Source organism: Heterodontus francisci, chromosome 15, assembly GCF_036365525.1.
Source record: "Heterodontus francisci isolate sHetFra1 chromosome 15, sHetFra1.hap1, whole genome shotgun sequence".
NCBI classification, from domain to species: domain Eukaryota; kingdom Metazoa; phylum Chordata; class Chondrichthyes; order Heterodontiformes; family Heterodontidae; genus Heterodontus; species Heterodontus francisci.
Window position 1 is genome coordinate 30,670,613 of NC_090385.1, and position 27,221 is coordinate 30,697,833.

Sequence of the window (27,221 nt, forward strand, 5' to 3'; positions counted from 1 at the left end):
GAGGTGATGATACTTAGTAGCTTTGGTGGACATCCGATCTTTTCTAGTAGTCTGAAGAGACCACGTCTGCTGACGAGGTCAAAGGCTTTGGTGAGATCAATGAAAGCAATGTAGAGGTTTCTTCATTAGGTATATCTTAAAGGGTCTCTGAGTAAGTTTGTTAATTTATGTGTTGAACCACAGGGTATGACAGTTTAGTGGTTATGTTACTGGACTAGTAATCTAAAAGTCTTGACTAAGACCTTAACACAAGTTCATAATTCCACCATGGCAGCTTCAGACTTTGAATTCAATTAAAAAAATCCTGGACAAAAAAGTGACCATGACAGATTGTCATAAAAGCCATAAAAACACAATTGATTCACTAATATCAATTGAACTAATAGAACAACTGTGAGGGAAATAATGTTGGTTAAAAGTGACTACTTTTATATGATGATCCTTGCCTTGTCTGATTTTATGTAACGTATTCTGTTTCAGGGATTTGATGTTGATTTGAACCAAAGATGCCGCTCATCAAGAGGATCATTGAACCACGGCATTTGTGTCATGGGGCTTTACCAGAAGGTGTCACCAGTGAGTTGGAATGTGTGACAAACAGCACATTAGCTGCCATTATCAAGCAGCTTGGCAGTCTCAGTACGTAACCAAGGCTTCATGTTTAATCTATTTTCTGTTGTTTTTCTTTCAATGATTTATCATTCATATAAGAAAAATGTATTTCTGGGGGAAGTGAGTGACAGCCTGGGTTTGCACTCTTCCAAGTGATGGAAACCATCCATTCCCTGCTGGCTGCAATGGACATAGATCACATGGGTTTGGATAGCCTCAACTCACTTCCTAGTAAGCATGGGATTATGGCCAGGTGGGTGATGATGTGGCTTGTTCCCACTGTTCATCTCCCAACTGACCACAGCAAGTGCTTTTGTTACTAGTGTTTTAACCCTTTGTGTTTTATTTGTCAAATAAACAGACAAATGACAGGTTTTCTCGTAGGTTTAAAAAAAACTTTTATTTTAAACACATCCCGAAATAATTGCAACACCACTCATGGATGCATTCACTCTCAAGAGAAGATAGATAGAAAAGTACAGGGTAAGAGGTGTTCAGAGTTCAGGTTGTAAAAGTCTGTTGTTTTATGAATAAACTGTGGGATCCCCCTCGGAAGGTGAATTTTTACAGTTGCAGGCCTGTTTGCTGGTGATCTGGTATTTGATTGGCTGTTGAAGTCTCCTGGCAGTTCAATTTGGGTTGAAGATGGTGCTGATGTCTTAGGTCAATTCTCACCAATAGAGAAGGTGTTTTCGCAAAGGCACTTTCTTGTCTCTGCTGTAGCTAGCTTCCAACATGTCTCAGCAGGGTTCAACTGTGTTGGCTGGCATCTCTCTCTCTCTCACTTTTATTAATGGCTGTTTTGTTGCTGTACTGTGAGAGCTGATGACAGACCGGACCGATGATGATGTCCATAGTCCTGTCCTGACAAGACTCTCCCTTTTGTTCCTCAGGTTGATTAGCTTTTAAGGTGAATTATTACAAGGGTTAGTTTCACCCATGTGGCTTCAGGTTCAGTCCTTGTTGGGCTGTATAATGGCCTTGATGATGGCCCCATTCTGAGGAGATGAGGTTATTCGGAGATGAGAAGTCTGAAAACAGTCTTGTCTCGTTCTGTTTGAGCATAGCTCACATCCAGGTGTGATTGTCGCATTTCCATGCAAACGGGCCTTAATTGGTTTTCAGTCTTGGTGAACGTGGATATGGATTGGAGTGCAAGAGATGCTGAGGGTCATGTGTCTTGTCCTCCATTTTGTTGACAGCACATGTACCAGTCTCTTTAAAATTGTTCCAATTTTTTTTATAACTCTTTAGTTTGGTTCTGTATTTTCATCGCTGCCCTTCTCGTGAGCGTGATAATGGTCTCACAGCACATGGTATAGGAACTGGAAATATCACACTGATGCAGTAGCGTGCACGCTTCTAAAGTTGAAGTTGAGGCAGGTTGTTAGAAGAGAGTGGAGGAAATTTCACCCTGCATGGGCTGTGCTGCTGCTGATACATGAACAAAAACAGTTTCCCATTCTCCAGTACTTGACGTTCTTTGCCCTGATATTTACCCACACAAAATGTGAACATAAATTTGGCAGGATTTATAATAACACTCTGCTTAGTTGCCTGTATTTCAAGATAGTGAACCTGGCAAAGGACCACCAATTTAATTATTTTAAATAGTAAATAAATAATTTTATAAAAATGTAATTGTTTGTAATAAAGCTGAAATATTAACAATTCTACCATGAAACAACATAAAATTAAGAAATGCTTATTTAGAATACAGTTTTAAACATCAGGTATAAAAGTACAGTAATAAAGCTGACCCAATGATTTTATTGCTAAGTGCACCACCCAGTGTAATACTGAGCCATATTGACCAAGAAAGCCCCAATTTTGATTCCTGGTCTGTGCTTAGTGAACTGATCTAAGTTGGGTGACATTGACTCTTTGGGTGTGGTGCAAAGTGGTCTCTGAACCAGATTTATGAATCAGCCTTCAAAGAAGAGAAAATTGAACAGAAAATATATTTTGAATGTACTTTGGCCTCAATGTGTCTGGTCTAGAAAAGGGGAAAATCAGTCAGCATCCCCGTTCCTGATTGCTATCCAAATGACCATTGCTGGAAACTGAGAGTGAATGGACTGGGCATAGCAGTGATGCTACACATTGATGAATAACTTGCAAACACTCATTAGCTTCAGAAACAAGAAAAGAAAGGGGAAAACCTGTCTATTATTTAAAATCTTGTGTGTTATGCATTTTTCCTGTTTTCAAATCTGGCTTTTTGTCACTGCTTTTGCAAATGCTTTTTATGTCAACACTTACAATTGAAACTCCGAAGTATATATTTAGAGTGGAAATTTCCAATGTAAACACTCATCAGTCACATTGTAGTTGCAGGTATCCCACCACTGATGGTGCTATGGTGTTTTTCCATTCCCACCACCAAGCACCTTTTTTTCCTTTGGCTTCGTCAGCATCCAACCCCATTTCTTGCTGCACTTCTACTCGATGGTTAGTTTCCAGATCCTTTCCTTGACCTTGTTCCCGAGGCTCTTTTCCTCTCCTGGTTACATAAACCCTCTAGCCCCACTCACTGCCTTTTTGACCCCACCATGCCTGGAATTCCAACCCCCGACTCTAAGCTGTTTTAAGCCTACTCTCACCACTTTTATGTCCCACTCCACTGCTGCGATTGGTCCCACTCCTCTATCTTCCATGTGTTGCTCCCTCCTTCTGCCCTGCTGTTCCTCCTTCTAGCAGCTTCAGGTCTTGAGCTGAGTTTCTGACTAGCCTCCTCCTCAGCCTATGCCCCAGCCTGGAAACAATTTATTTTTCCATCTCCACTCGCTTCAGGGAGCCTTTAAACAAAGTAGGTGAACAAAGTAGATGATCTTGCAGGATGATGAGTAATGATTCATGGGTAACTAGCAGAAGATGTGATAGCTGCTCTGAATAATGAATTTTAATAGTCATGACAGAATTCTAAACCTGCTGCTTTAATCATTTTGCACTGTCTCATGAATGTTAAAATGTGTCCTGAGACTTGACCCATATGTTATCAAAAAGATTAAATATATTTAAAGTAAGATCCTGGAAAGCATCAAGTGCTTTGTAGTAATATGAAATGCCTGCATAGTCCCTTTAAGAAAGGAACATCTATGTTTTGATCAATATGAAAACAATTAGGTGTCAAAAGAATAGGAGGTTGTTGTTAAATTGAATTCTACTGAGAGAATAGCCTTTCTCTCACTGCTGATCCTTACTGGGGTACCATTGCAAGCGCTGTTGGCTGTTCTCATGTACCTTGGCCAAGTAACATTCTTCATTTGTAGGTGTCAGCAGGCTGTTCCCCCATGGGTAGCATCAGAGCTAAACCTGATGCTGTCCTGAGCCAAGGTCCACTTAGAGAACACTTTCCAGCAGGAATAGCAGAAAAAGAGTCCCATCTGATTCTTCCCCCATTTCCGAATCCAGGGACACTGAGGCCAGTTGTAGCACTTTGGCTGCCACCCTGGTAGAGATTGCCTATCTCAGCAAAGACTGAGAATTGAAACTGAGACATTCTGGCCCACGTGGATTACTGCTACACTGGTTTGGGGGAGCATTTCATTTAAATTGCAGTGAAAGTATGCCCATTATAGCAGTGATATAACAAAAAAACAAAGGCACAATCTACAGCAAGGGCGCATAGTGGCCAGGTATTATAATCTCCACAGAAATGAGGCCTGAAACTACAGCTTCAATTTTAGATAAAACATGATGGACAATGGCATCTGAGCAATGAAAATTCTCACCATTATTATCACTTTATACAATCAGTATGTCCTACCTCCTCCTATGAAGCTATATTTATATAAGTCATGAGCCTGGCTGAACTTAATAAGCTCAAGGCTTTGTCACTTGTGTTTCCAGTCTGACCAATGTGTATATAGTATACATGTATTCTATACATAGAATTTCATAGAATTTTACAGAACGGAAACAGGTTATTTTCCCCATAAGTCTATGCCAGTGTTTAGGATCCACACAAGTCTTCCCCTACCTTTCTCGATCAACATATGCTTCTATTCCTTTCTCCCTTATGTACATATCTAGTTTCCCCTTAATTGCATCTATGCCATTTGCCTCAAGCACTCTGTGTGGTAGTGAATTCCACATTCTGACCACTCTCTGATTAAAGAACTATCTCCTGAATTCCTTATTGGACTTATTAGTGAAAATCTTATATTTATGCTCCCTAGTTTTGGACGCCTCATAAGTGGACATATCTCTACTGGGATGTGTGTTCGCCCCGACCCTGTTCACCATGTTTTTCAGCATGATGCTGCAGCATGCAATGGAAGACCTTAAGGAGGGAGTTTATGTACGCTTCCAGCCTTTTCTACCTCAGGCGTTTTCAGGCTCACACAAAGACACAAGAAAAACTCATCTGTGAACTTCTTTTCACTGATGACTGTGCTCTCCTGGCCCACAGTTAGTCAGACCTGCAACTTAGAACACATTTTTCCAAGGCGGCACAACTGTTTGGTCTAAAAATCAGTTTAAAGAAAACTAAAGTCCTGCATCAGACTGCACCCCTAGAAGAATATAGACCACCGAGCATTGTCATCGAGGGAACCGAGCTGAATGCCGTCAAGCAATTTACTTATTTGTGGAGCGTGATCTCGTTTGATGCCACCATAGACAAGGAAGTGGACAATAGGTTCTCAAAAGTAAAAGTATGTTCGGCAGACTCTACAAACGAGTGTGGAGCAACCACAGCCTCAGAGCACAGACCAAACTCAAAGTGTACAAAGCCATAGTCCTCACCACCCTTTTGGCGCCGAGTCATGGGTCCTATACCACTGTCATGTATGCCTCCTAGAGTGCCTCCATCAGCGCTGCCTCCGCAGCATCCTCAAGATCCGCTGGCAGGACCACATCACAAACATTGAAGCCCTGGAAACAGCCAACATCACCAGCATTGAGGCCATCCTCCTGGAAAGCCAACTGTATTGGGTGGGTCACGTTACCCGGATTGACGAGAGCCGCCTGCCCAAGATCGTGTTGTATGGAGAGCTGACCACGGGTGAAAGGAACAGAGGGACCGCATGCAAATGTTTCAAGAACTCCCTGAAGAGGTCCCTCTCTGTGTGCCACATTAACCATCGCCATTGGGAAGCGCAGGCCATAGATCGTGATGCCTGGAGATGCTACATTAGGAGGGCTACAGACACCTTTGAGACTGAGCGAAGAACCAGCATGAAAGAGAAAAGGAGGAGAAGGATAGATCCAATTGCCCCCAGCAGTGACTGCACCTTCACTTGTGGGAGAATCTGCCGGTCACGGATAGGCCTGACTAGCCACCAGCGGACCTGCAATCGATGACTACAACCTTCCCAAGATCTTCGTCTGCGAAGAAATGCCAAGAAGTGAAAATCTTATATTTATGGTCGCTAGTTGTGGTCCCTCTTTTTTTACAGTCATTTCTGGATCTCTCACTAGTGCAACAAAATGACCTCCATTGAAATTAATGGGGAAGTTAGTTTCGTATTGCAATCTGTTCATAAAAATCTTCAACTGTCAGGTTTCTGATTTGTTGTGAAGCATTGACACAATGAAACTCATTCATATTCAATTTGTTCAATGTGTGCGTTTGTGCTTTTTCTGCCAAATGGACTCTAATATAAATTTTCATTCTCCCATGAGTTTCTTTGCACCCTAGCCTCCGTTTCCACCACTCCCAGCTTCCCACTCAGACTAAGTTTGACAGTATGGAATCTCCACGTCCTGCTTCACTCAACTCAGCTTTAAACCTCATGTTCGGTTGATCAACAAGATTTATTTCTATTGTTGCAAAATTACCCACCTTACCCCCAATGCTGCTGAGACCCTCATCTATGTCTGTCAATTTCAGGCTCATCCTCTCCAATGTTGTGGTCATTAGCCTCTTGAGCTCCTCCCCATTGCCTGCATCCTGTATAACCCCTATCCTTACCACTCTCCACTGGCTCCCTTCCACAGCTTTAAACAGCTTTATATTCAAAATTATCATTCCTGCTTATAGATTCTCTCAGGCCTCTTCCCTCCCTCTCTCTGCAACCACCTCAGTTTCAATACACACTCTCTGCTTAATAGAAAAGGGTACCACATGTTGAAGGTCCAGATTGTGTGTGACCTCATGCAAAAAAAATCCTCCACAGCAGTAAAAATTAGTGAATAACCTGCAAAAATCATTTCATTGAAGCAAAGAAAAACACTAAGAGCAAAAGGGTGTGAAAATAGCTAACAAGATATGGCAGAAATACACAAGTAAGAAGTTGAAAGAACAAAACTGTGAAAATGAGGTCAAAATATAGCAGACCTTAAAAGACAGCAGAACTCTTTGCTGGAACCGTACTTCCTCCTCCCAGACCCAGATGGACTTACCATGAATTCCCAGAATCCCTTGTGTCATGCAGGCCCCCACCTGCCATGAATGAGGCACACATATTTCGCCACATGAACATTGATTTTTAAACTGTTACTGGAGTAAAGAAAGAACTTTTTAAAAAAAGAGACACCAGACGCTTGACTGGAAAGACATTTGTATAGTAACAGACAGTACTTGAAAAGGACAAAGAGGCCACTTCCTGCTCCAATTTAATCCTCAATGGACTTCTGATTACCAGATGTTGAAGGTGGAGAGGCTAGCATTCTAAGTTAACTGCTAAGATGACCGAATGCACAAACAGACGTGATCAGACTAGTTTAGTCACATGACTAAGTGGCTGTTGGAGTTTTTTTGAATTTGAACTTGCCACAGAGTTCTAAAACTCAGAAAGCTGTTTGCTCCTGGACTGGAAAACGCCTCTGTCCTGTCTGCTCTCAAATCGTTCTCACCAGCTTCGGAATCCATTGAAGACATATGAACCCTGAGAGAGAAAAGTCTCCTACAGTGAACAAGGTTTAAGAAGAATACTGGGCCCCAACGAAAAGTAAGATCTACCTACAAGCAAGGACTACAACAAGCTTGAAGCACAGTAACAAAATCCCTTCTTCAGAGATTGCCTCAAACCTCTCTGTTTTTCATCTGCTCTTTTCTGTCTCTATTTGCATGTGCGTATCATGTATGCATGCTAGCGTGGGGCGTGGCGTGTATCTGTAGGCGTTAACTGAATTAAAGTTTTAGTAAATTTTACTTTTCTTCTTTAAACTTAAGAAAGCCTGTTTGTGCTCATTTCTTTGCCTTATAATTGGAAAGCAGTGAACAAGGATTCAACAAGGGGGAGCTCAAAACATGGTACATTTAAAACAAAACCCTGTCACAGTAAGACCAGGTGAAGCCTGAGAAAGACCCGTAGACACCTTTCGCACCTGGTCGTAATACCTGTCTTTAAGAAAATTTGACAAGCAAAGATATGAAGTTAAATTTAGTCTTCAGAATACCCAGGAGAAAGCTGGTGTCAATAATATACTCCCTGCCATGGCCGTCACCACAGTACTGCTGCTAGGGAATGCTGCACACTTGCAGAACATAAGCTAACATGAAGTTATAAAGAATTGTTGGCTCATTTAAATAAAATGCCAGCTCTTCCTGTGCATAGCACATGGTGTGCTGGAAGCATGCAGGACGTCGGGAACATGTTATCTAGCACTAGCTGCTCTTAAAAAGCCTGCTATTTTCCCATCAGGCTGTCTTGCTGCTGAAGAGGAGGAGAAATGGTTAAAGCAAGGATACACGCAAGAACTGCTCCATTCAATAAGACAGATTTGTAGGTCCCTGTAAAAAGGGGATTTTTTATACTTGGGGCCTCCCTCCAATGTAGGCCCTTAGAGCAGCTTGAATGGAGTTGGCAGAAATTGGTAAATACTGTCTCAGTTAGGCACCAAACACATGAGCAGGTGAGGAAGAAATTTGATGGTCTTTAGAAAGTTGCCAAAGTACTTCTTATATTTTTCTTGATTTTACAAACTCTGCTTATAGTGGTTGTTAATAAAACTGAAGTGTTAGCACTCTAGTAATTCTGCATTTCGAAACTATATGAACAGACATATAATATCCATGTTTTACTAGAATATTCTGTACTGCTGGCATGACAATGTGCTTGCTCTGTGGTTTATATAATCTATGAAGCAACATACAATAAATACATTGCCCATACAACATACCTGTATGTTGCATTCCTATAAACAAGACCTTGTAGTTATATAATGCCTTTAATGTAATAAAAAGTTCCAAGGTGCTTCACAGAAACATTATAAAACAAAATATGACACAGAGCCATATGAGCAGATCTTAGGACAGAGGACCAAAAGCTTGATCAAAAAGGTAGATTTTAAGTAGCATCTTAAAGTGGAAAGCAAGTTAGAGAGGTGGAAAGGTTTAAAAAGAAAGACTTACATTTATATAGTGCCTTTCATGACCGCTGGACGGGCTGAATTTTATTGGCGCGCTGCACATCGTGGCGGCGTGCTTTGAACTTGTCGGCCTTCTAACACAGAACCGTTGTCCCTTCATGCGGGGGCTTATTTAAAAGGAGGGGACGGAGTGGTCACCCCCGACGACATAGAGGGGGTGACCGCACGTCCGCAGCAATGGCGTCCAGCGCCACTGTGCAGGAGCCGGTGCCATTTTTAAAGGTCTTCAAGCCCTTCTGAACAAATTAAATTCTTAAAGTCACACTGGGCAAAGTTAAACGGAAAACTTTATTAACAGATCAAGGCCCCTCCCCAGCCGCACAATGGCCATTTCATGTTATTTACACACCAGAAAACCTCCTCTTCTATTCCCCTCGCGCTTTGTAACTTTACCCCTCAACCCCTTTCCATCGATCCCACAACCAATAGAAATGGTTTCCCCGCCCTCCCCCTCCCCCCACCACCCTGATAATTTCAACCCTCCCCCCTTCCCACCAGTGTGTCGCCTCGGAACTCCGTATGGAGTTCCGAAAGTGCACGAGTTGTGGCAGGTGGCCGTAGTATCGGCATGGGACGGCTGCCGGGTCACAGTAAGTATATCTACATTTATTTGCATTGATTTGACAATTTAAATGGAGGCCTTGCCGCCGAGCGGCGGGGGTCTGCACTGAGGCCATGCCACCACCAGTAAAATGCGTCGGGGGTCGTGGCAGGCTGCTCCTGCAAGTATTTTACGGGCCCCCCCCACCCCCTGCCATGAACCCCAAAGTCGAGGGGCTGGTAAGATTCAGCTCAACATCTCAAAGTGCTTAACAGCTAATGAACTACGTTTTGAATTGTAGTCACTGTTGTAATGCAGGAAACACAGCAGCCAGTATGCGTACAGTAAACTCCCACAAGCAGCAACATGATAATGACCAAATAATTTTTTTATGTTGGTTGAGGGATAAATATTGGCCAGGCCACCGGGGATAACTCCCCTGCTTTTCTTCAAAATAGTGCCATGGGATCTTTTACATCCACCTGAGCAAGCAGTTCAGGGAAGGAATTCAAAAACTTAGAGCCCAGGCTGCTGAAGGCATGGCCACCAATGGTGGAGAGATTTAAAATCGGGGATGCTTCAGAGGGCGGAGTTAGAGGAACACAGGTATAGAGTCATAAAGTCATTATGGAGGAGGCCATTTCAGCTCATCGAGACAATGCTGGCTCTCTGAAGAGCAATCCAATCAGTCCCATTCTCTCTCTCTCTATCCCCGTAGCCCTTTAAGTTTATTTTCCTCAAGCGCCCATCCAATTTCCTTTTAAAATCATTTATCATCTCCACTTCCACCATCCTCCTGGGCAGCAAGTTCCAAGTCATTAACACTCACTGCATAAAAAGTTAATTCTCATATTCCCCCTGCATCTTTTGCCCAAAATCTTAAATTTGGGGTCCCTTCGTCCTTGCACAATCAGTTAATGAGAATAGATTTTTGTCTACCTTATTTAAACCTGTCATAATCTTGTACTCCTCTATCAATTCTCCCTCCTTTGCTCACCAGCTTCTCCAGCCTAACCTTGTAGCTAAAATTCCTCACTTTGGGAATCATTCTGGTGAATCTCCACCCTCCCAAGGGCCCTCACATCCTTCCTAAAGTGTGGTGACCAGAACTGCATGCAGTACTGTAGTTGTGGCCTTACCAGAGCTTTATAAAGGTCCAGCATAAGTTCCTTGCTTTTGTACTCATTACCTCTATTTGGAAGGTTGTGGGGCTGAAGGATATTTAGGAGATAGGGAGGGACCAGGCCATGAAGGGATTTGAAAATGAGGATGAAGATTTTAAAATCGAGGCACAGCTCCCCTCTAAACCTCCTGCCCCTTACCTTAAATCTATGCCCCTTGGTTATTGACTCCTCCGCTAAGGGAAAAAGTTTCTTCCTATCTATTCTATCAATGCCCGTCATAATTTTCTGTACGATCAGGTCCCCCCCTCAGCCTTCTCTGTTCTAATGAAAACAACCCTAGCCTATCCAGTCTCTCTTCATAGCTCCAGCCCAGGCAACATCCTGGTGAATCTCCTCTGCACCCTCTCCAGTGCAATCACATTCTTCCTATAGTGTGAAGACTAGAACTGTACACAGTACTCCCGCTGTGGCCTAACTAGCATTTTATACAGCTCTATCATAACCTCCCTGCTCTTATACTCTATGCCTCGGCTAATAAAGGCCAGTATCTCATATGCCTTCCTAACCACCTTATCTACCTGTGGTGTTGCCTTCAGTGAACTATGGACAAGTACACCAAGGTCCCTCTGACCCTCTGTTCTTCCTATGGTCCTACCATCCATTGTATATTCCCTTGCCTTGTTAGTCCTCCCCAAATGCATCATCTCACACTTCTCAGGATTAAATTCCATTTGCCACTGCTCTGCCCATCTTACCAGCCCATCGATATTGTCCTGTAATCTAAGGCTTTCCTCCTCAATGCTAACGACACCACCAATTTTCATGTCATCTGCGAGCTTACTGATCATATTCACGTCTAAATCATTAATGTACACTACAAACAGCAAGGGTCCCAGCACTGATCCCTGCGGTACACCACTGATCACAGGCTTCCACTCGCAAAAACAACCCTCGACCATCACCCTCTGCCTCCGGCCATTAAGCCAATTTTGGATCCAATTTGCCAAATTGCCCTGGATCCCATGGGCTCTGACCTTCTTGACCAATTTCCCATGCGGGACCTTATCAAAAGCCTTACTGAAGTCCATGTAGACTGCTTTACCCACATCTACACATCTAGTCACCTCCTCGAAAAATTCAGTTAAGTTTGTTAGACATGATCTCCCCCTGACAAAGCCATGCTGACTATCCTTGATTAATCCCTGCCTCTCCAAGTGAGGATTAATCCTGTCCCTCAGAATTTTTTCCAATAGTTTCCCTACCACAGATGTTAGACTCACCGGCCTGTAATTACCTGGTTTATCCCTGCTACCTTTCTTGAATAACGGTACCACATTTGTTGTCCTCCAGTCTTCTGGTACCTCTCCTGTGATCAGAGAGGATTTGAAAATTTGTGTCAGAGCCCCTGCTATCTCCTCCCTTGCCTCACATAACAGCCTGGGATACATCTCATCTGGGCCTGGGGATTTATCCACTTTTAAGCCCACAAAAACAGCTAATACTTCATCCCTTTCAATGCTAATTTGTTCAAGTATATCACAATCCCCCCTCCCTGATCTCTACACCTAATGGTGGGTGAAGGAAATCGGGGATGCATAAAGGCCAGAATTGGAGGAGTACGGCATTCTTGGATAGTTGTAGGACTGGCAGAGGTTACAGAAATAGGGAGACGCAAGGCTATGTAGGGATTTGAATACAAGGATGAGAATTTTAAATTCAAGGCATCGCTGGACCAGGAACTTGGTGCGAGTAAGGATATGTTTTGACTGAGCTCACGTTGACGGAGGGTGGAAGAGGGAAGACCAGTCAGGAGAGCATTGGAATAGTCAAATCTGGAGGTAACAAAAGCATGGATGTGGGTTTCAGCAAACAATAGGCTAAGATAGGATTGGAGACAGTTGATAATTACAGAGTTGCAAGTATGTGGTCTTTGTGATGGAGAGGATATGAAGTATCACAACATGGCAAAGTGTAACTTTGTTTTCTGATCCTATGGATTGCTTCTCTAGCAAAAGTGATGGGAGCAAGCATAGGTAGAAGTATGAGAGGTGCAACCTTTCTTTAAAAATTCATTCTTTAGATATGGCTAGGATGTCAAGGTGAGCATTTATTTCCTCTCCCTTGTTGCCCACAGTGCTGTTAGTTAGTTCCAGGTTGTTGACCCAATGATGATGAAGAAACAACAACTTATGTCTAAGTCAGGATGCTGTGTGATTTGGAGGTAGTGGTGTTCCCGTGTAGCTTCTGCTCTTATCTAGTCATGGATTTGGGAGTTGCTGTCAAAGAAGCTTTGGCAGTTGCTTCACAGCATCCTATTGATCATAGACACTGCAGTCATGGTACACTGGTGGTGGAGGGGTTGGATGCTTATGCTAGTGGATAAAGTGTAGATGAATAAGATTGCTTTGTCTGGGTGGCATTGAGCTTCATGAATCTTGTTTGCAACTGTACCCAGCCTGGCCTTGTGAATGGTGAAAAAGCTTTGGGGAGTCAGGAGGTGAGCCACTGACTGCTAAATACCCAATTCTGACTATACAGAGTGTACAGTTCTGGTCACCATATTATAAAAAGGATACAGAGGCACTGGAGAGGGTGCAAAAAAAAGATTATCAAGTCTGAGACATGAACTGCAAGGTTATACCTACAGGAAAGGATATACAGGCTGACCCTTAAAGGTCTTTAAAATTTATGAAAGGTTTTGATAGAGTAGATCCAGAGAGAGTGTTTCCGCTTGTAGAGAAGAGCAAAACTAGAAGCTATCAATATAAAATAGTCACCAAAAAAATCAAATAGGTAATTCAGAAGAAACTCCATTATCCAGAGAGTGGTGAGAATTGAAATCGCTACCACAAGGAGTGGTTGAGGGGAATAGTATAAATACATTTAAGGGAAAGCTGGATAAGCACATGAGGGAGAAGAGAATCAAGTGTTAAGCTGATAGATTTAGATCAATGAGGGTGGTAGGAGTAAGTGCTGGCATGGACTGGGTTGAGCTGAATGGCCTATTTCTGTGCTGCAGTTCGATATAATTCTATGCAACCTGCTCTGGTAGCCACTGCAATTATGTGTCTGGCCACAGTCACAGTTTGGGGACACCGATGGAAGAATTCAAAACCTGCATCTGTGGAGTGCAGCCTGACTGCCTAACAAAACTGTAGAAAATTACTGCACCTGTGGCCACTCCAGTTTTCCACTGCAGTGGAGCTGCCCTTGGCCATGGTTATAAGATGAGCTACAGCTTCCATTCCAATATTTTGATTTGAGCTCTTGAGACTTAGCAGTCCAAGCTACAGCATTCATTCTTGTTTGGATTCACTGGGTGGAATTTTGTGCTGGCAGCAGGGGTCTTGACGCGGGGGAAACTGACACCGAGATCCCCGCATTGCCACTTGTATGGAAGGCCTGCCAAATTTAGTGCCAATCAGGCACTTAACTGGACAACGGCAGGCCTTCTGTATGATTTAGGACCCCATTGCTAGAAGTCCCGGCCTTGCACAGATGCTGGCCAGTCAGAGGCCAGCAGCTACAGTGCCACCACGGAGGCTGCTGCTTTAGTGGACCCCCCCCTCTTCGCATTGACTGTCCCTTGTTTAGGCACGAGTAATTGCACCTGCGGTGGGAAGAGGACCTTAATTAGGTATTAATTGTCCAGTTAAGGACTTCGATTGGTGTCGGGGCAGGAAAGCCATGCACAGACCTTCCCGCCCTGCACTAACCGCCTCCAAACCTGCTGCAGGGGAGAGCATAAAATTCCACCCACAGTGTTGGTGAATAGGATTGAGAGAAGCATAATCTAGGGTTTCAGGAGCTTTCTTGTTGCCCTTGGGTCTGCTCCCACATAGATCTGTAGCTATCCTGAGCGATTGTGCAGCAAAATGCAAATTGTAGCAATATAGACTAGCATGAGTGTTGGAAATGTGCCAGATGATGATACTAGTAAATGTTACTCAGACGCCCTACTCAAATGACTCAAAATTATACGAATGTATAGGCCTAGGCAGTCACCACATCAATTTTTGTGGTGCCTGTTTGTTTTTAATATTCATTTATACGGATGTGGGCATTGCTGGCCGCACCAGCATTTATTGCTCATCCCTAATTGCCCATGAGAAGGTGGTGGTGAGATGTCTTCTTGAACTGCTGCAGTCCACGTGGGGTAGGTACACCAGCAGTGCTGTTAGGAAGGGAATTCCAGGATTTTGACCCAGCTACAGTGAAGGAATGGCAATATAGTTCCAAGTCAGGATGGTATGTGGCTTAGAGGGGAACTTGCAGGTAGTGGTCATAGAGTCAGAGTTATACAGCACAGAAACAGGCCCTTTAGCCCATCGTGTCTGTGCCGGTCATCGAGCACTTAACTATTCTAATCCCATTTTCCAGCACTTGGCCCGTAGCCTTGTATGCTATGGTGTTTCAAATGCACATCTAAATACTTCTTAAGTGTTGTGAGGGTTCCTGCCTCTACCACCCCTTCAGTGTGTTCCAGATTCCAACCACCCTCTGGGTGAAAATTATTTTCCTCAAATCCCCTCTAAACCTCCTGCCGCTTACCTTAAATCTATCCCCCTGGTTATTGACCCCTCCGCTAAGGGAAAAAGTTTCTTCCTATCTATCCTATCAATGCACGTCATAATTTTGTATACCTCAATCGGGTCCCCCCTCAGCTTTCTCTGCTCTAACGAAAACAGCCTTGGTCTCTCTTTATAGCTGAAATGCTCCACCCCAGGCAACATCCTAGTGAATCTCCTCTGCACCCTCTCCAGTGCAATCACATCCTTCCTATAGTGGTGCTCCCATGCATTTGCTGCCCTTGTCCTTCTAGGTGATAGAGGTTGCGGGTTTGGAAGGTGCTGTATAATGAGCCTTGGTAAGTTACTGCAGTCCATCTTGCAGATGGTACACACTGCTGCCACTGTGCGTCGGTGGTGGAGGGAATAAATGTTTGTGGATGGGGTGACAATCAAGTGGGCTGCATTGTCCTGGATGGTGTTGAGCTTCTTGAGTGTTGTTGGAGCTGCACCCATCCAGGCAAGTGGAGAGTATTCCATCACACTCCTGACTTGTGCCTTGTAGATGGTGGACAGGCTTTGGGGAGTCAGGAGGTGACTTACTTGCTGCAGGATTCCGAGCCTCTGACCTGCTCCAGTTCAGTTTCTGGTCAATGTTAACCCCCAGGATGTTGATAGTGGGGGATTCAGCAATTGTTATGTCATTGAATGTCAAGGAGAGATGGTTAGACACTCTCTTGTTGGAGGTGGTCATTACCTGGCACTTGTGTGGAGCGTATTACTTGCTACTTATCAGCCCAAGCCTGGATATTGTCCAGGTCTTGCTGCATTTCTACACGGACTGCTTCAGTATCTGAGGAGTTGTGAATGGTGCTGAACATTGTGCAATCATCAGCGAACATCCCCACTTCTGTTGTTTGTAAGGACTTTGCAGGGAAGAGAGAAAGATATTAATATGAGAAATGATAAACAGACTGTGACAGGAAGGGACTGACCATACAAATCTAAGAGTAAATCAAGCTAGAGGTTAATCAGATTAAGCTAGAGGTTATAAAAATAATAAAAGGACAAATGTAAAGCCTCTGTGTCTGAATGCACGTAGCATTCGAAACAAAACAGATGAACTGAGTGGAAGTAGAAATAAATAAGTACGATCTGATAGCCATTACAGAGAAATGGCTGCAGGATGACATAGATTGGTATCTGAATATTGAAGGGTACATGGCATTTAGGAAGGACAGGAATTTAGGAAAAGGTGGAGGGGTAGCTCTGTTAATTAATAATGGTATTAGCGCAATAGAGAGGGATCACCTAAGTTCAGGAAACCAGGATGTAAAAGCAGTTTGTGTAGAGATGAGAAATCATAAAGGCAAGAAGTCACATGTGGGAGTGGTGTACACCCACCTAACATTAACCACACTGTAGGACAGGGTATAAAGGAAGAAATAATGGCAGCTTGTCATAAAGGTGCAGTGATAATTATGGGGGATTTCAATCTACATATAGACTGGAAAAATCAGAGAGGCAGAGGTAGCCTAGATGAGGAGTACATAGAATGTTTTTGGGATAATTTCTTGGAACAATACATTCTGGAGCCAACCAGAGAGCAGGCTATACTAGACATGGTATTGTGCAACGAGATAGGATTAATTAATGACCTTATAGTTAAGGCGCCCCTAGGTAGCAGCGATCATAATATGACTGAATTTTACATTCAGTTTGAGGGAGAGAAGAGTGGGACTAGTATTTTAAACTTAAATAAGGGTAATTATGTGGGCATGAAAGCAGAATTAGCCAAAGTGAACTGGCAAATCAGGTTAAGGGAAAGATCAATAGAGATGCAGTGGCAGACATCTAAGGAGATATTTCAAAATACACAGAGTAGATACATTTCAATGAGGAAGAAAAATTCCAAGGGTGGGACCCGCCATCCGTAGTTAACCAGAACAGTTAAAGATAGTATCAAACTAAAGAAAAAGCCTATAATTGCACAAAGATGGGAGGCAGGTCAGAAGATTGGACAGAATATATAAAACAGCAAAGAATGACTAAAAGATTGATAAGGAAGGTAAAATTAGACTACGAGAGAAAGGTAGTTAGAAATATAAAGACAGATAGTAAGAGTTTTTATAGATATTTTAAAAAGAAGAGTTACCAAAGTGAGCGTTGGTCCTATAGAAAGTGAGTCTGGGGAATTAATAATGGATAATAAGGAGATGGCAGATGAATTGAACAGGTATTTTGCATCGGTCTTCACTATTGACGATACAAGTAACATCCCAGTGTTAGCTCTAAGTCAGGAACTGGAAGGGAGGGAGGAACCCAAGAAAATTACAATCACCAGGGAAGTGGCACTGAACAAATTGTTGGAGCTGCGGGCCGACAAGTCCCCAGGTCCTGCTGGACTTCACCCTAGGGTGTTAAAAAAAAAAGTAGCTATTGAGATAGTTGATGTGTTAGTTTTTATTTTCCAAAATTCCCTAGATTCAGGGAAGGTTCCGTTTGATTGAAAAATAGCGAATGTAACTCCTTTATTCAAAAAGAGAGGGAGACAGAAGGTAGGAAACTTCAGGCCAGTTGGCTTAATATCTGTCTTAGGGAAAATGTTAGAAGCTATTATTAAAGATGTTATAGCAGGGCATTTAGAAAAATTCAAGGTAATCAGGCAGAGTCAACATGATTTTGTGAAAGGGAAATCATGTTTAACCAATTTATTGGAGTTCTTTGAGGGTGTTACATGTGCTGTGGATAAAGGGGAACTGGTAGATTATTGTACTTAGATTTCCAGAAGGCATTTGATAAGGTGCCATATCAAAGGGTATTGCAGAAAATAAAAGCTCATGGTGTAGGGGGTAACATATTGGCATGGCTAGCTAACAGGAAACAGAGAGTTGGAATAAATGGGTGATTTTCTGGTTGGCAAGATGTAATGAGTGGTGTGCCACAGGGATCAGTGCTGGGGCCTCAACTTTTTACAACTGGAAATAAATGACATAGATGAAGGGACCGAAGATAGGTAGGAAAGTAACTTGTGAAGAGGACATAAGGGGGCTACAAAGGGATATAGATAGGTTACGTGAGTGGGCAAAGACCTGGCAAATGGAGTATAATGTGGGAAAGTGTGAAATTGTCCACTTTGGCAGGAAGAATAAAAAAGAAGCATATTATCTAAATGGTGAAAGATTGCAGAGCTCTGAGATGCAGAGGGATCTGGGTGTCTTAGTGCATGAATTGCAAAAGGTTAGTATGCAGGTACAACCCATAATTAGGAAAGCTAATAGAATGTTATCGTTTATTGCGAAGAGAATTGAATACAAAAGTTGAGAGGTTATGCTTCAGATATACAGGCCATTGGTGAGATCACATCTGGAGTACTGTGTACAGTACTAGTCTCCTTATTTAAGGAAGGATGTAAATGCATTGGAGGTAGTACAGAGAAGGTTTATTAGACTAATACCTGGAATGGGTGGGCTGTCTTATGAGGAAAGATTGGACAGGCTAGGCTTGTATCCACTGGAATTTAGAAGAGTAAGAGGTGACCTAATTGAAATATATAAGATCCTGAGGGGCTTTGACAGGGTGGATGTGGAAAGGATGTTTCCCCTTTTGGGAGAATTCTAAAACCAGGGGTCAATGTTTAAAAATAGGGGGTCACCCATTTAAGACAGAGGTGAGGAGAAATTTTTTCTCTGAGAGTCGTGAGTCTTTGGAACTCTCTTCCACAAAAGGCAGTGGAAGCAGAGTCTTTGAATATTTTTAAGGCAGAGGTAGATAGATTCTTGATAAGTAAGGGGGTGAAAGGTTATCGGGGTAGGTGGTGATGTGGAGAAATCAGTTCAGCTGTGATCTTATTGAATGGCGGAGCAGGCTCGAAGGGCTGAGTAGCCTACTCCTGCTCCTGATTCGTATGTTTGTTTGCTCACTGGGGTGGGATTCTGGTGAGTGCCTGGAGTAGCGGAATTATATCACAGGAAGGAATAATCAACTTGAGAAGAGGGTGGAAAAATACTTTTTAAGCAATGTCTGGCAGCTATCCTTCAGACTAAGCATAGCTGGGCCCAAGACCATCCTAACTCTTAAAACTGTTTCCTCAGCAAAATGAAGGGGAAAAATTAATCATTTATTGCTAAAATGAAACTTCCTGTCTTAAGCATATTTTCTCCGCTTCTCATTTTGCGGGTTTATGGGATGTCACTAATTTGACTGAGATGCCACCCATTGCTAAATAGTCAAGGTTTACTTTCCTTCTGATTCTTCCTCTCTCCCTGTGCAGAAACACCTGCCTCCACTCTGCCTCCCCTGTGCTGTTAATTTAAGAATTTAATATGCAGTACATTTGAGGCACAATACAGTGTCCCACCATTAATATAGCATTACCATCGCTGAATCCCCCATTATCAACATCCTAGGGGCCACCATTGACCAGAAACTGAACTGGAGTAGCCATTTAAATACTGTGGCTACAAGAGCAGGTCAGAGACCCGGAATTCTGTGGTGAGTAACTCCCCTCCTGGCTCCCCAAAGCCTGTCCCCCATCTACAAGGCACAAGTCAGGAATGTGATGGAATACTCTCCACTTGCTTGGATGGGTGCAGCTCCAACAACATTCAAGAAACTCGCCACCATCCAGGACAAAGCAGCCCACTTGATTGGCACCTCATCCACAAACATTCACTCCCTCCACCACTGACGCACAGTGGCAGCAGTGTGTACCATCTACAAGATGCACTGCAGTAACGCACCAAGGCTCCTTAGACAGCACCTTCCAAACCCGCAACCTCTACCAACGAGAAGGACAAGGGCAGCAAATGCATGGGAACACCACCACCTGCAAGTTCTCCTCCAAGTCACACACCTTCCTGATTTGGAACTATATCTCCGCTCCTTCACTATCGCTGGGTCAAAATCCTGGAACTCCCTTCCTAACAGCATTGTGGGTGTACCTACCTCCCATGGGCTGCAGCGGTTCAAGAAGACAGCTCACCACCACCTTCTCAAGGGCAATTAGGATGGGCAATATATGCTGGCCTGGTTAGCGGTGCCCACACCCCATGAATGAATTTTAAAAAAAATACTCACAATGAGACTCTGTGGCAGCCATGATTCCGGCCCACTTTACTTCACCTCCCAACTAAACCAAGTATGTTTCTCCCAGTTTATCTGTGAAGCACAACAGAACTTTTCTTTTGTTAACGTTGTACTTTACAAGCTCTCTAAACAGAAACCTAAACTTGCTCGGTGTAATCTTTTGCAGTTGAACAAGTGGCAAACTGTGCTGTAACTTCTAAGATTGCAAAGATAAAATACTTCCTTCATTAGTCTAATTACTTAGATTTCAGTTTGCTTACATAAGATACTCAGTAATCTGAGTGATTAAAATGAACCTGTAATCTTTGTTACCTTCAGTTTCTTCTCTATGTGTAGGTTGAGATTAACCTGTTAAATTGTCTGTTTCTTTATTAAATTGAGAACACTTAAAATGGATGTCTGGTTGGTGGTTCTAACTGACATGTTTTGCCTTCTCCTTCACAGGTAGACATGCTGAAGATATATTCGGAGAGCTTTTTAATGAAGCTAATAATTTCGGTATGCGAGTTAATTCTCTCCAGGAGAGAATTGATTGCCTGGCAATTAAAGTCACCCAACTGGACTCCAGTGTAGAGGAAGGTCAGTGAAGTGGGCAAGAGGGATGCAGACCAGGGCAAGCTGACAAACAGTTGCATTGTATTGTGCCGGGAGGATTTTCTGCAGCATAGTGTGTTTGTGTGTGTGAGGGAAGAGGGATTAGCCATTTAAGAGCATGATGTGAAGCAAAAGGAGCTCTGGGCAAAAATTAATACAAAGCACAAATGAGAATATAATGAAAGGAAGGCCTATGTTCAGACTAGGCCTGAAAAAATTCTTACTGCTTGTTGGTACAATTCCCAGCCTTTTCAGAACTAAATTGTTGAGTATGTTTATAGAGTTCTTTTACTTTAGAAGATGAGTTTGGATGAAGAAACTTCTTTCCTCATTTGATCTCAGTCTGACAAAATAATAACCCTATTGTCATTCCACTAGATTACTAAATAGTTGCAGTTAAACAGAGTGAGTAAAGAACTTCAAGAGCACATATTAGGAACTATTCACAACACATTGGCATGCAGGACCTGTAAAGGTATCTGCAATTAGTCTCAATTACACAAATGGCTACCTTCCAGATTCACAGAAAGATCATGCTTGGGTTCTTAAAATGGCAGTTATTGCTACATGCATAGAGAGCTGATTGAATCTTTTTTTTAACTCAATCACAGCTTGTTGCTCACTCCTGCTGTGCTGTCTTTGGGGAGCAATTGATACTGTAACAGATTTGTGATAAATTTGTAAATTTGCTCTTTACACATATGTTTACAATTTTGCTATAAACAATGAATGGCAGAAACTCTCCCCAGAAACCAGGCTCATCTGGACTCTTCTCCCAGCAGATAAGATGCTATCTGCAGTAAATCTACTGACTTTCCACTCAATAGGTATGGAAGTCTAATGGTTAAGTTACTGGACTGAAGGTTCAAACTGCATCATGAAAAGCAATGAATTTGCACTTAAAAGATGTGCCAACAGCAAAAGAAGTGAACCTTGTGTTTGCCACCTGTACCTAGTCTGCTTACAGGTGATAGTACTATGTGTTTGGCACTTAATGCCCTAGAAAGCCACTCAGATGTACAGAGGAAACCTTACTCGTTCAGGAAAGTGACCTTCCACCATCTTACATCTCCATGTTAAGTCAGAAATTGTGCAAAATGTTTGTCTACTTGGTAACTGGGTAAAGAGTAACTTAGGCTGTGAACTGTGGAATAGGAATGAAATACATGATTAAAACAAATAGTTTTTTTTAATTTCTAAGAGCGAGATTTACCAAAAGTGATGGGATTTCTAAACCAAAATGATATAGTCTCAATCCAAATGAGTGTATGTTGCGAGGCCTGATTTTTAACACTGAAAATGTCTCTCCTCAGAAACAGCTTTTTTTGCAGTCCCATAATATAGCTGTTACATTTTTGAGTCTTTTCAAACCTTCTTACTATAGTTCATTTCTGTTTTAATGTCCTCCAGCCTTACAATCCCCTTAGGTTGAGTCCCAACTCCCCATACCTTTTGAGAGTGTCAATCCTTGCCTTAAGACCTACATAAGCTTTTGATAAACTACCCAGGAAGAAGAATAATAACTTGAATTTTTATAGCACAGAGGCATAATCAAACAAAAATAGAGTTAAAACTTGTTCCAAGGTTTCCTACTTCTCTGCTAAAAGGAACAATGTGCTTATTTATAGTGCCTTTAAAGAAAAAGAAAATTCCAAAGCAGAGACCTAATCAAACAAATTGCACCAAGTCAAAGAAGAGGCTGTTCGGAAGGATGACCAAAAGCTTGATCAAAGGTTTTCAGGAGGGTTTTAGGAGAGGGAGGTAAGGAATTGGAAAGGTTTAGGGCCTACACAGGTGATGCCAAGTCCACCAGTGGTGGGCTGAAAGGAAGGGTGATGTATAGAGGCCAGAGTCTGAAGAGTTCCGTGTTCTGATGGGGTTGTAAGGCTGGAGGAGGTTAACAGGGATAGGGAAGGGTGAAGTCATGAAGGATTTAAACATGAGGATGAGAATTTTAATTTGGAGATATTGGGCTACCGGGAGCTAAAGGAGTTCAGCAAGGTCAAGGGTGATGGGCAAAAGAGACTCGGTGTAGGATAGGATACGTGCAGCAAGTTTTGGATGAGTTGAAGTTTATGATGCATGGAGGATGGGAGGCCGGCTCAGACAATATTGGAATAGTTGAGTTTAGAGAAAATAAAGACCTGGATTTGGGTTCCAACAGCATATGGGCTGAGTCAGGAGTGGAGGCAGGTGATGTTGTGGAGATGGACGTAGGCATGCTTTGTGAGGCAGAGGATATAGGGTCAGATAATGTGTTGAAAAAGTAGCTGGAGAGTACATAAGGACGCAAGAAATAGGAGCAGAGTAGCCGTTCGGCCCCTCGAGCCTGCACCGCCATTCTACCGAAGGATGGAATCAGTGACGAATATGGAGTTTTTGGCAGGGGCCAAAGACGATGGCTTCAGTCTTCCCACAGTTTTAAGGAGGAAATTGTGAATCATCCAAGACTGGCTGTTGCAAAGCCATCTGACAGCACAGACGCAGTGCAGTATTCAAGAGAGGTGGTGGAGATATAGAGTTGGGTGCTATCAGCATACATGCAGAAACTATTTTTCAGAGTGAAATCAGGGAACGCTTCTTCATACAAAGGATAATAGAAATCTTAACCTCTCTCCCCAAACGTCTGTGAATGCTGGATCAGTTGAAACTTTCAACACTGAGGTTGATGAACCTTTTGTTATAAGGGAATCAAGAGATAGGGACCAAAGGTGGGTAAATTAGGTTGAGGTACAGATCAGCCATGATCTAACTGAATGGTGGAACAGGTTCAAAGGGCTCAATGTCCTTGCTGGACCTGTATTACTACATTCCTATGGGATAGTTACTGGTCATAGTTATTGCAGGTGGTGTTACTGACAATTTAAAAAAGTGATAGTTACAGCAGGTGTTTTACAGACACTTTGTTGAAGGCCACATTGCAAAGTAATATCTGGCAGCCACTCTGTGGATTTCTGCAACATGTTGCATCACAGAGGGTTAAGCCACAGATGTCCTACACTGCAGGGCTTGGCTTTTCATCATGGTTTGTCATCTTGGTTTGTCAGTTCAAAAGCAGTCCTCTCCAGCCTTTACTTGATTTCAGGAACAGCAGTAAGGCCTCCTCCAGTGACTGTGAAAGTGAGTTTGCCCTCAGCAATGCTTCCTCCCCCGTGCCCCCACCAAATATACAGTTAGTGTGTTGGAATATGAGTAATACTCTTTAGATCCGTCTACCCTTACACTTCAGCTTGCAGATGCATTTGTGCCTACACATACACCCCCACAGCTTACTAACTCAGGATATTCGTTCTGGTTGAAAGCATTTGATTTTTAGCTGAAAAGAGCAGTCTGTAAAATTAACCCTGTGTAAGGGGGAAAATAATGAATATCTCACCATAAACTCAAATATTAATCCTGTATGTGGGGGGTATGATTAATTATCTCACTATATAAGGCTGCATTTTAACCCTGTAGACTTTGCTGTGTTATTATACACTTGTTATGCTTGGGTGTCACATATATTATAGATGTTATTTAAATAAGGTCCTGTTGCCTGGTCTTGTTAGGTTTGCGGCCCGCTACAGGGCTCCCCCGCACCCTTCCTGCCCTCCTGTTAATATCAATGCCATAGTTTCAGAACCACTGTGGGAGTGGGTGGGGTGGGGGGTGGTGGTGAGCCTGAGGGAGGTGGGGTGTAGATTTGTCTTGGGAAAGGAGAAGGGTGAGTGAAGCAGCAGAGACAGCTGAAATTATGGTCTCTATCTTAGACAAAGAAGCACACCAAGTCCTCACACTTGTTGGAGATGAGAGTGAAGGAGGAAGATCAGTGGAATTTTTAGCATTACGCCTGAAATTTTCCCAAAAATGTTCATTTTCAGTCATTGAGAAAGTTACGATTAATGCAATGTGGGGTGTGGTCACAGAGTATTTTTTAAAGAATAAAAATTGAAATAACCAAAGTCCTTCTGTTCTTTGGCCTCCTTGTCACGAAAGACGATGGGTAAGTGCCTGGAGGTGGTCAGTGGTTTGTGAAGCAGTGCCTGAAGTGGCTATAAAGGCCAATTCTAGAGTGACAGAATCTTCCACAGGTGCTGCAGGTAAAATTGGTTGTCGGGGCTGTTACACAGTTGGCTCTCCCCTTGCACTTCTGTCTTTCTTCCTGCCAACTGCTAAGTCTCTTCGACTCGCCACTCTTTAGCCCCACCTTTATGGCTGTCCGCCAGCTCTGGTGATCTCTGGCAGCTGACTCCCACGACTTGTGGTCAATGTCACAGGACTTCATGTCATGTTTGCAGACGTCTTTAAAGCGGAGACATGGACGGCCGGTGGGTCTGATACCAGTGGCGAGCTCACTGTACAATGTGTCCTTGGGGATCCTGCCATCTTCCGAGTGGCTCACATGGCCAAGCCATCTCAAGCGCCGCTGGCTCAGTAGGGTGTATAAGCTGGGGATGTTGGCCGCCTCGAGGACTTCTGCGTTGGAGATACGGTCCTGCCATCTGATGCCAAGGATTCTCCGGAGGCAGCGAAGATGGAATGAATTGAGACGTTGCTCTTGGCTGACAAACGTCGTCCAGGCCTCGCTGCCGTAGAGCAAGGTACTGAGGACACAGGCTTAATACACTCGGACTTTTGTGTTCTGTATCAGTGCGCCATTTTCCCACACTCTCTTGGCCAGTCTGGACTTAGCAGTGGAAGCCCTTCCCATGCACTTGTTGATTTCTGCATCGAGAGACAGGTTACTGGTGATAGTTGAGCCTAGGTAGGTGAACTCTTGAACCACTTCCAGAGCGTGGTCGCCGATATTGATGGATGGAGCATTTCTGACATCCTGTCCCATGATGTTCGTTTTCTTGAGGCTGATGGTTAGGCCAAATTCGTTGCAGGCAGCCGCAATCCTGCCGATGAGTCTCTGCAGACACTCTTCTGTGTGGGCTGTTAATGCAGCATCGTCGGCAAAGTGGAGTTCCCTGATGAGGACCTTCCGTACTTTGGTCTTCGCTCTTAGACGGGCAAGGTTGAACAACCTGCCCCCTGATCTTGTGTGGAGGAAAATTCCTTCTTCTGAAGACTTGAATGCATGTGAGAGCAGCAGGGAGAAGAAGATCCCAAACAGTGTAGGTGCGAGAACACAGCCCTGTTTCACACCACTCAGGATAGGAAAGGGGTCTGATGAGGCACCGCTATGCTGAATTGTGCCTTTCATATTGTCATGGAATGAGGTGATGATACTTAGTAGCTTTGGTGGGCACCCGATCTTTGCTTGTAGTCTGAAGAGACCACGTCTGCTGACGAGGTCAAAGGCTTTGGTGAGATCATTGAAAGCAACGTAGAGGGGTGTCTGTTGTTCGCGGCATTTCTCCTGTAGCTGGCGAAGGGAGAACAGCATGTCAATGGTGGATCTCTCTGCTCGAAAGCCACACTGTGCCTCAGGGTAGATATGCTCAGCCAGCTTCTGGAGCCTGTTTAAAATGACTCGAGCAAAGACTTTCCCCACTATGCTCAGCAGGGAGATGCCATGGTAGTTGTTGCAGTCACTGTGGTCACCCTTGTTCTTATAGAGGGTGATGATATTGGCATCGCGCATGTCCTGTGGTACTGCTCCCACATCCCAGCACAGGCAGAGCAGTTCGTGGAGTGCTGAAAGTATAGCAGGCTTGGCACTCTTGATTATTTCAGCGGTAATGCCGTCCTTCCCAGGGGCTTTTCCACTGGTTGGAGAATCAATGGCATCACTGAGTTCCGATTTTGTTGGCTGTTCATCCAGGTCATCCTTGACTGGCAGAGACTGGGGTGGATTGAGGGCGGTCTCAGTGACAACATTTTCCCTGGACCACAGTTCTAGGTAGTGCTCCACCCAGCGGTCCATTTGCTTGCGTTGGTCAGTGATTGTGTCCCCTGATTTAGACTTGATGGGGGCCATCTTCCTGATGGTTGGCCCAAAAGCTCTCTTAATGCCATCATACATTCCTCTGATGTTTCCGGTGTCTGAGGCCAGCTGAATACGACTGCATAGGTGTTGCCAGTAGTCATTTGCGCAGCGCCTGGCTGTTCTTTGTGCAGCGCTTCTGGCTGCTTTAAGTGCTACAGATGTTAACTCGCTGGGGGCTTTCTTGTAGTTCAACAGTGCAATGCGCTTAGCGGCTATGACAGGCTCCAGCTCTTCAAAGTGAGATTGAAACCAGTCTGCATTGTGCTTCACACGTTTGCCGTAGGTGGTCATTGCTGAGTCATAGATGGCGCCTCTGATGTGGGCCCACTTAGTCTCTGCATCCCCTGTAGGAATGTTTAGAAGGGCTTTTTAAAGTGAATTTAGAAACCTATGTAACAGCTGTGGATAAGAAATTCTGCTAGTGTTGATGCCCTTCTGCTTGGAGTGATGCAGCTTCTTTGGTTTGACCAAACTTTGGTTTAACCAAAGTACACAACAGCTATATTAGCATCTGTGAAGCA

The 27,221-nt window shown here is 43.5% G+C and overlaps 1 protein-coding gene across 1 annotated transcript in view; it reads left to right on the forward strand.

Moving 5' to 3' along the window:
• The first annotated feature begins 506 nt into the window (after positions 1-506).
• Positions 507-27,221, forward strand: part of LOC137377863 (actin-binding protein WASF3-like) — a 75,549-nt gene continuing 48,834 nt past the window's right edge. Inside the window, exons 1-2 of the mRNA XM_068047933.1 lie at positions 507-639; positions 20,637-20,771. Of these exons, the coding sequence (XP_067904034.1) occupies positions 507-639; positions 20,637-20,771 (268 nt within the window). The remainder of the gene's footprint in view (positions 640-20,636; positions 20,772-27,221) is intronic.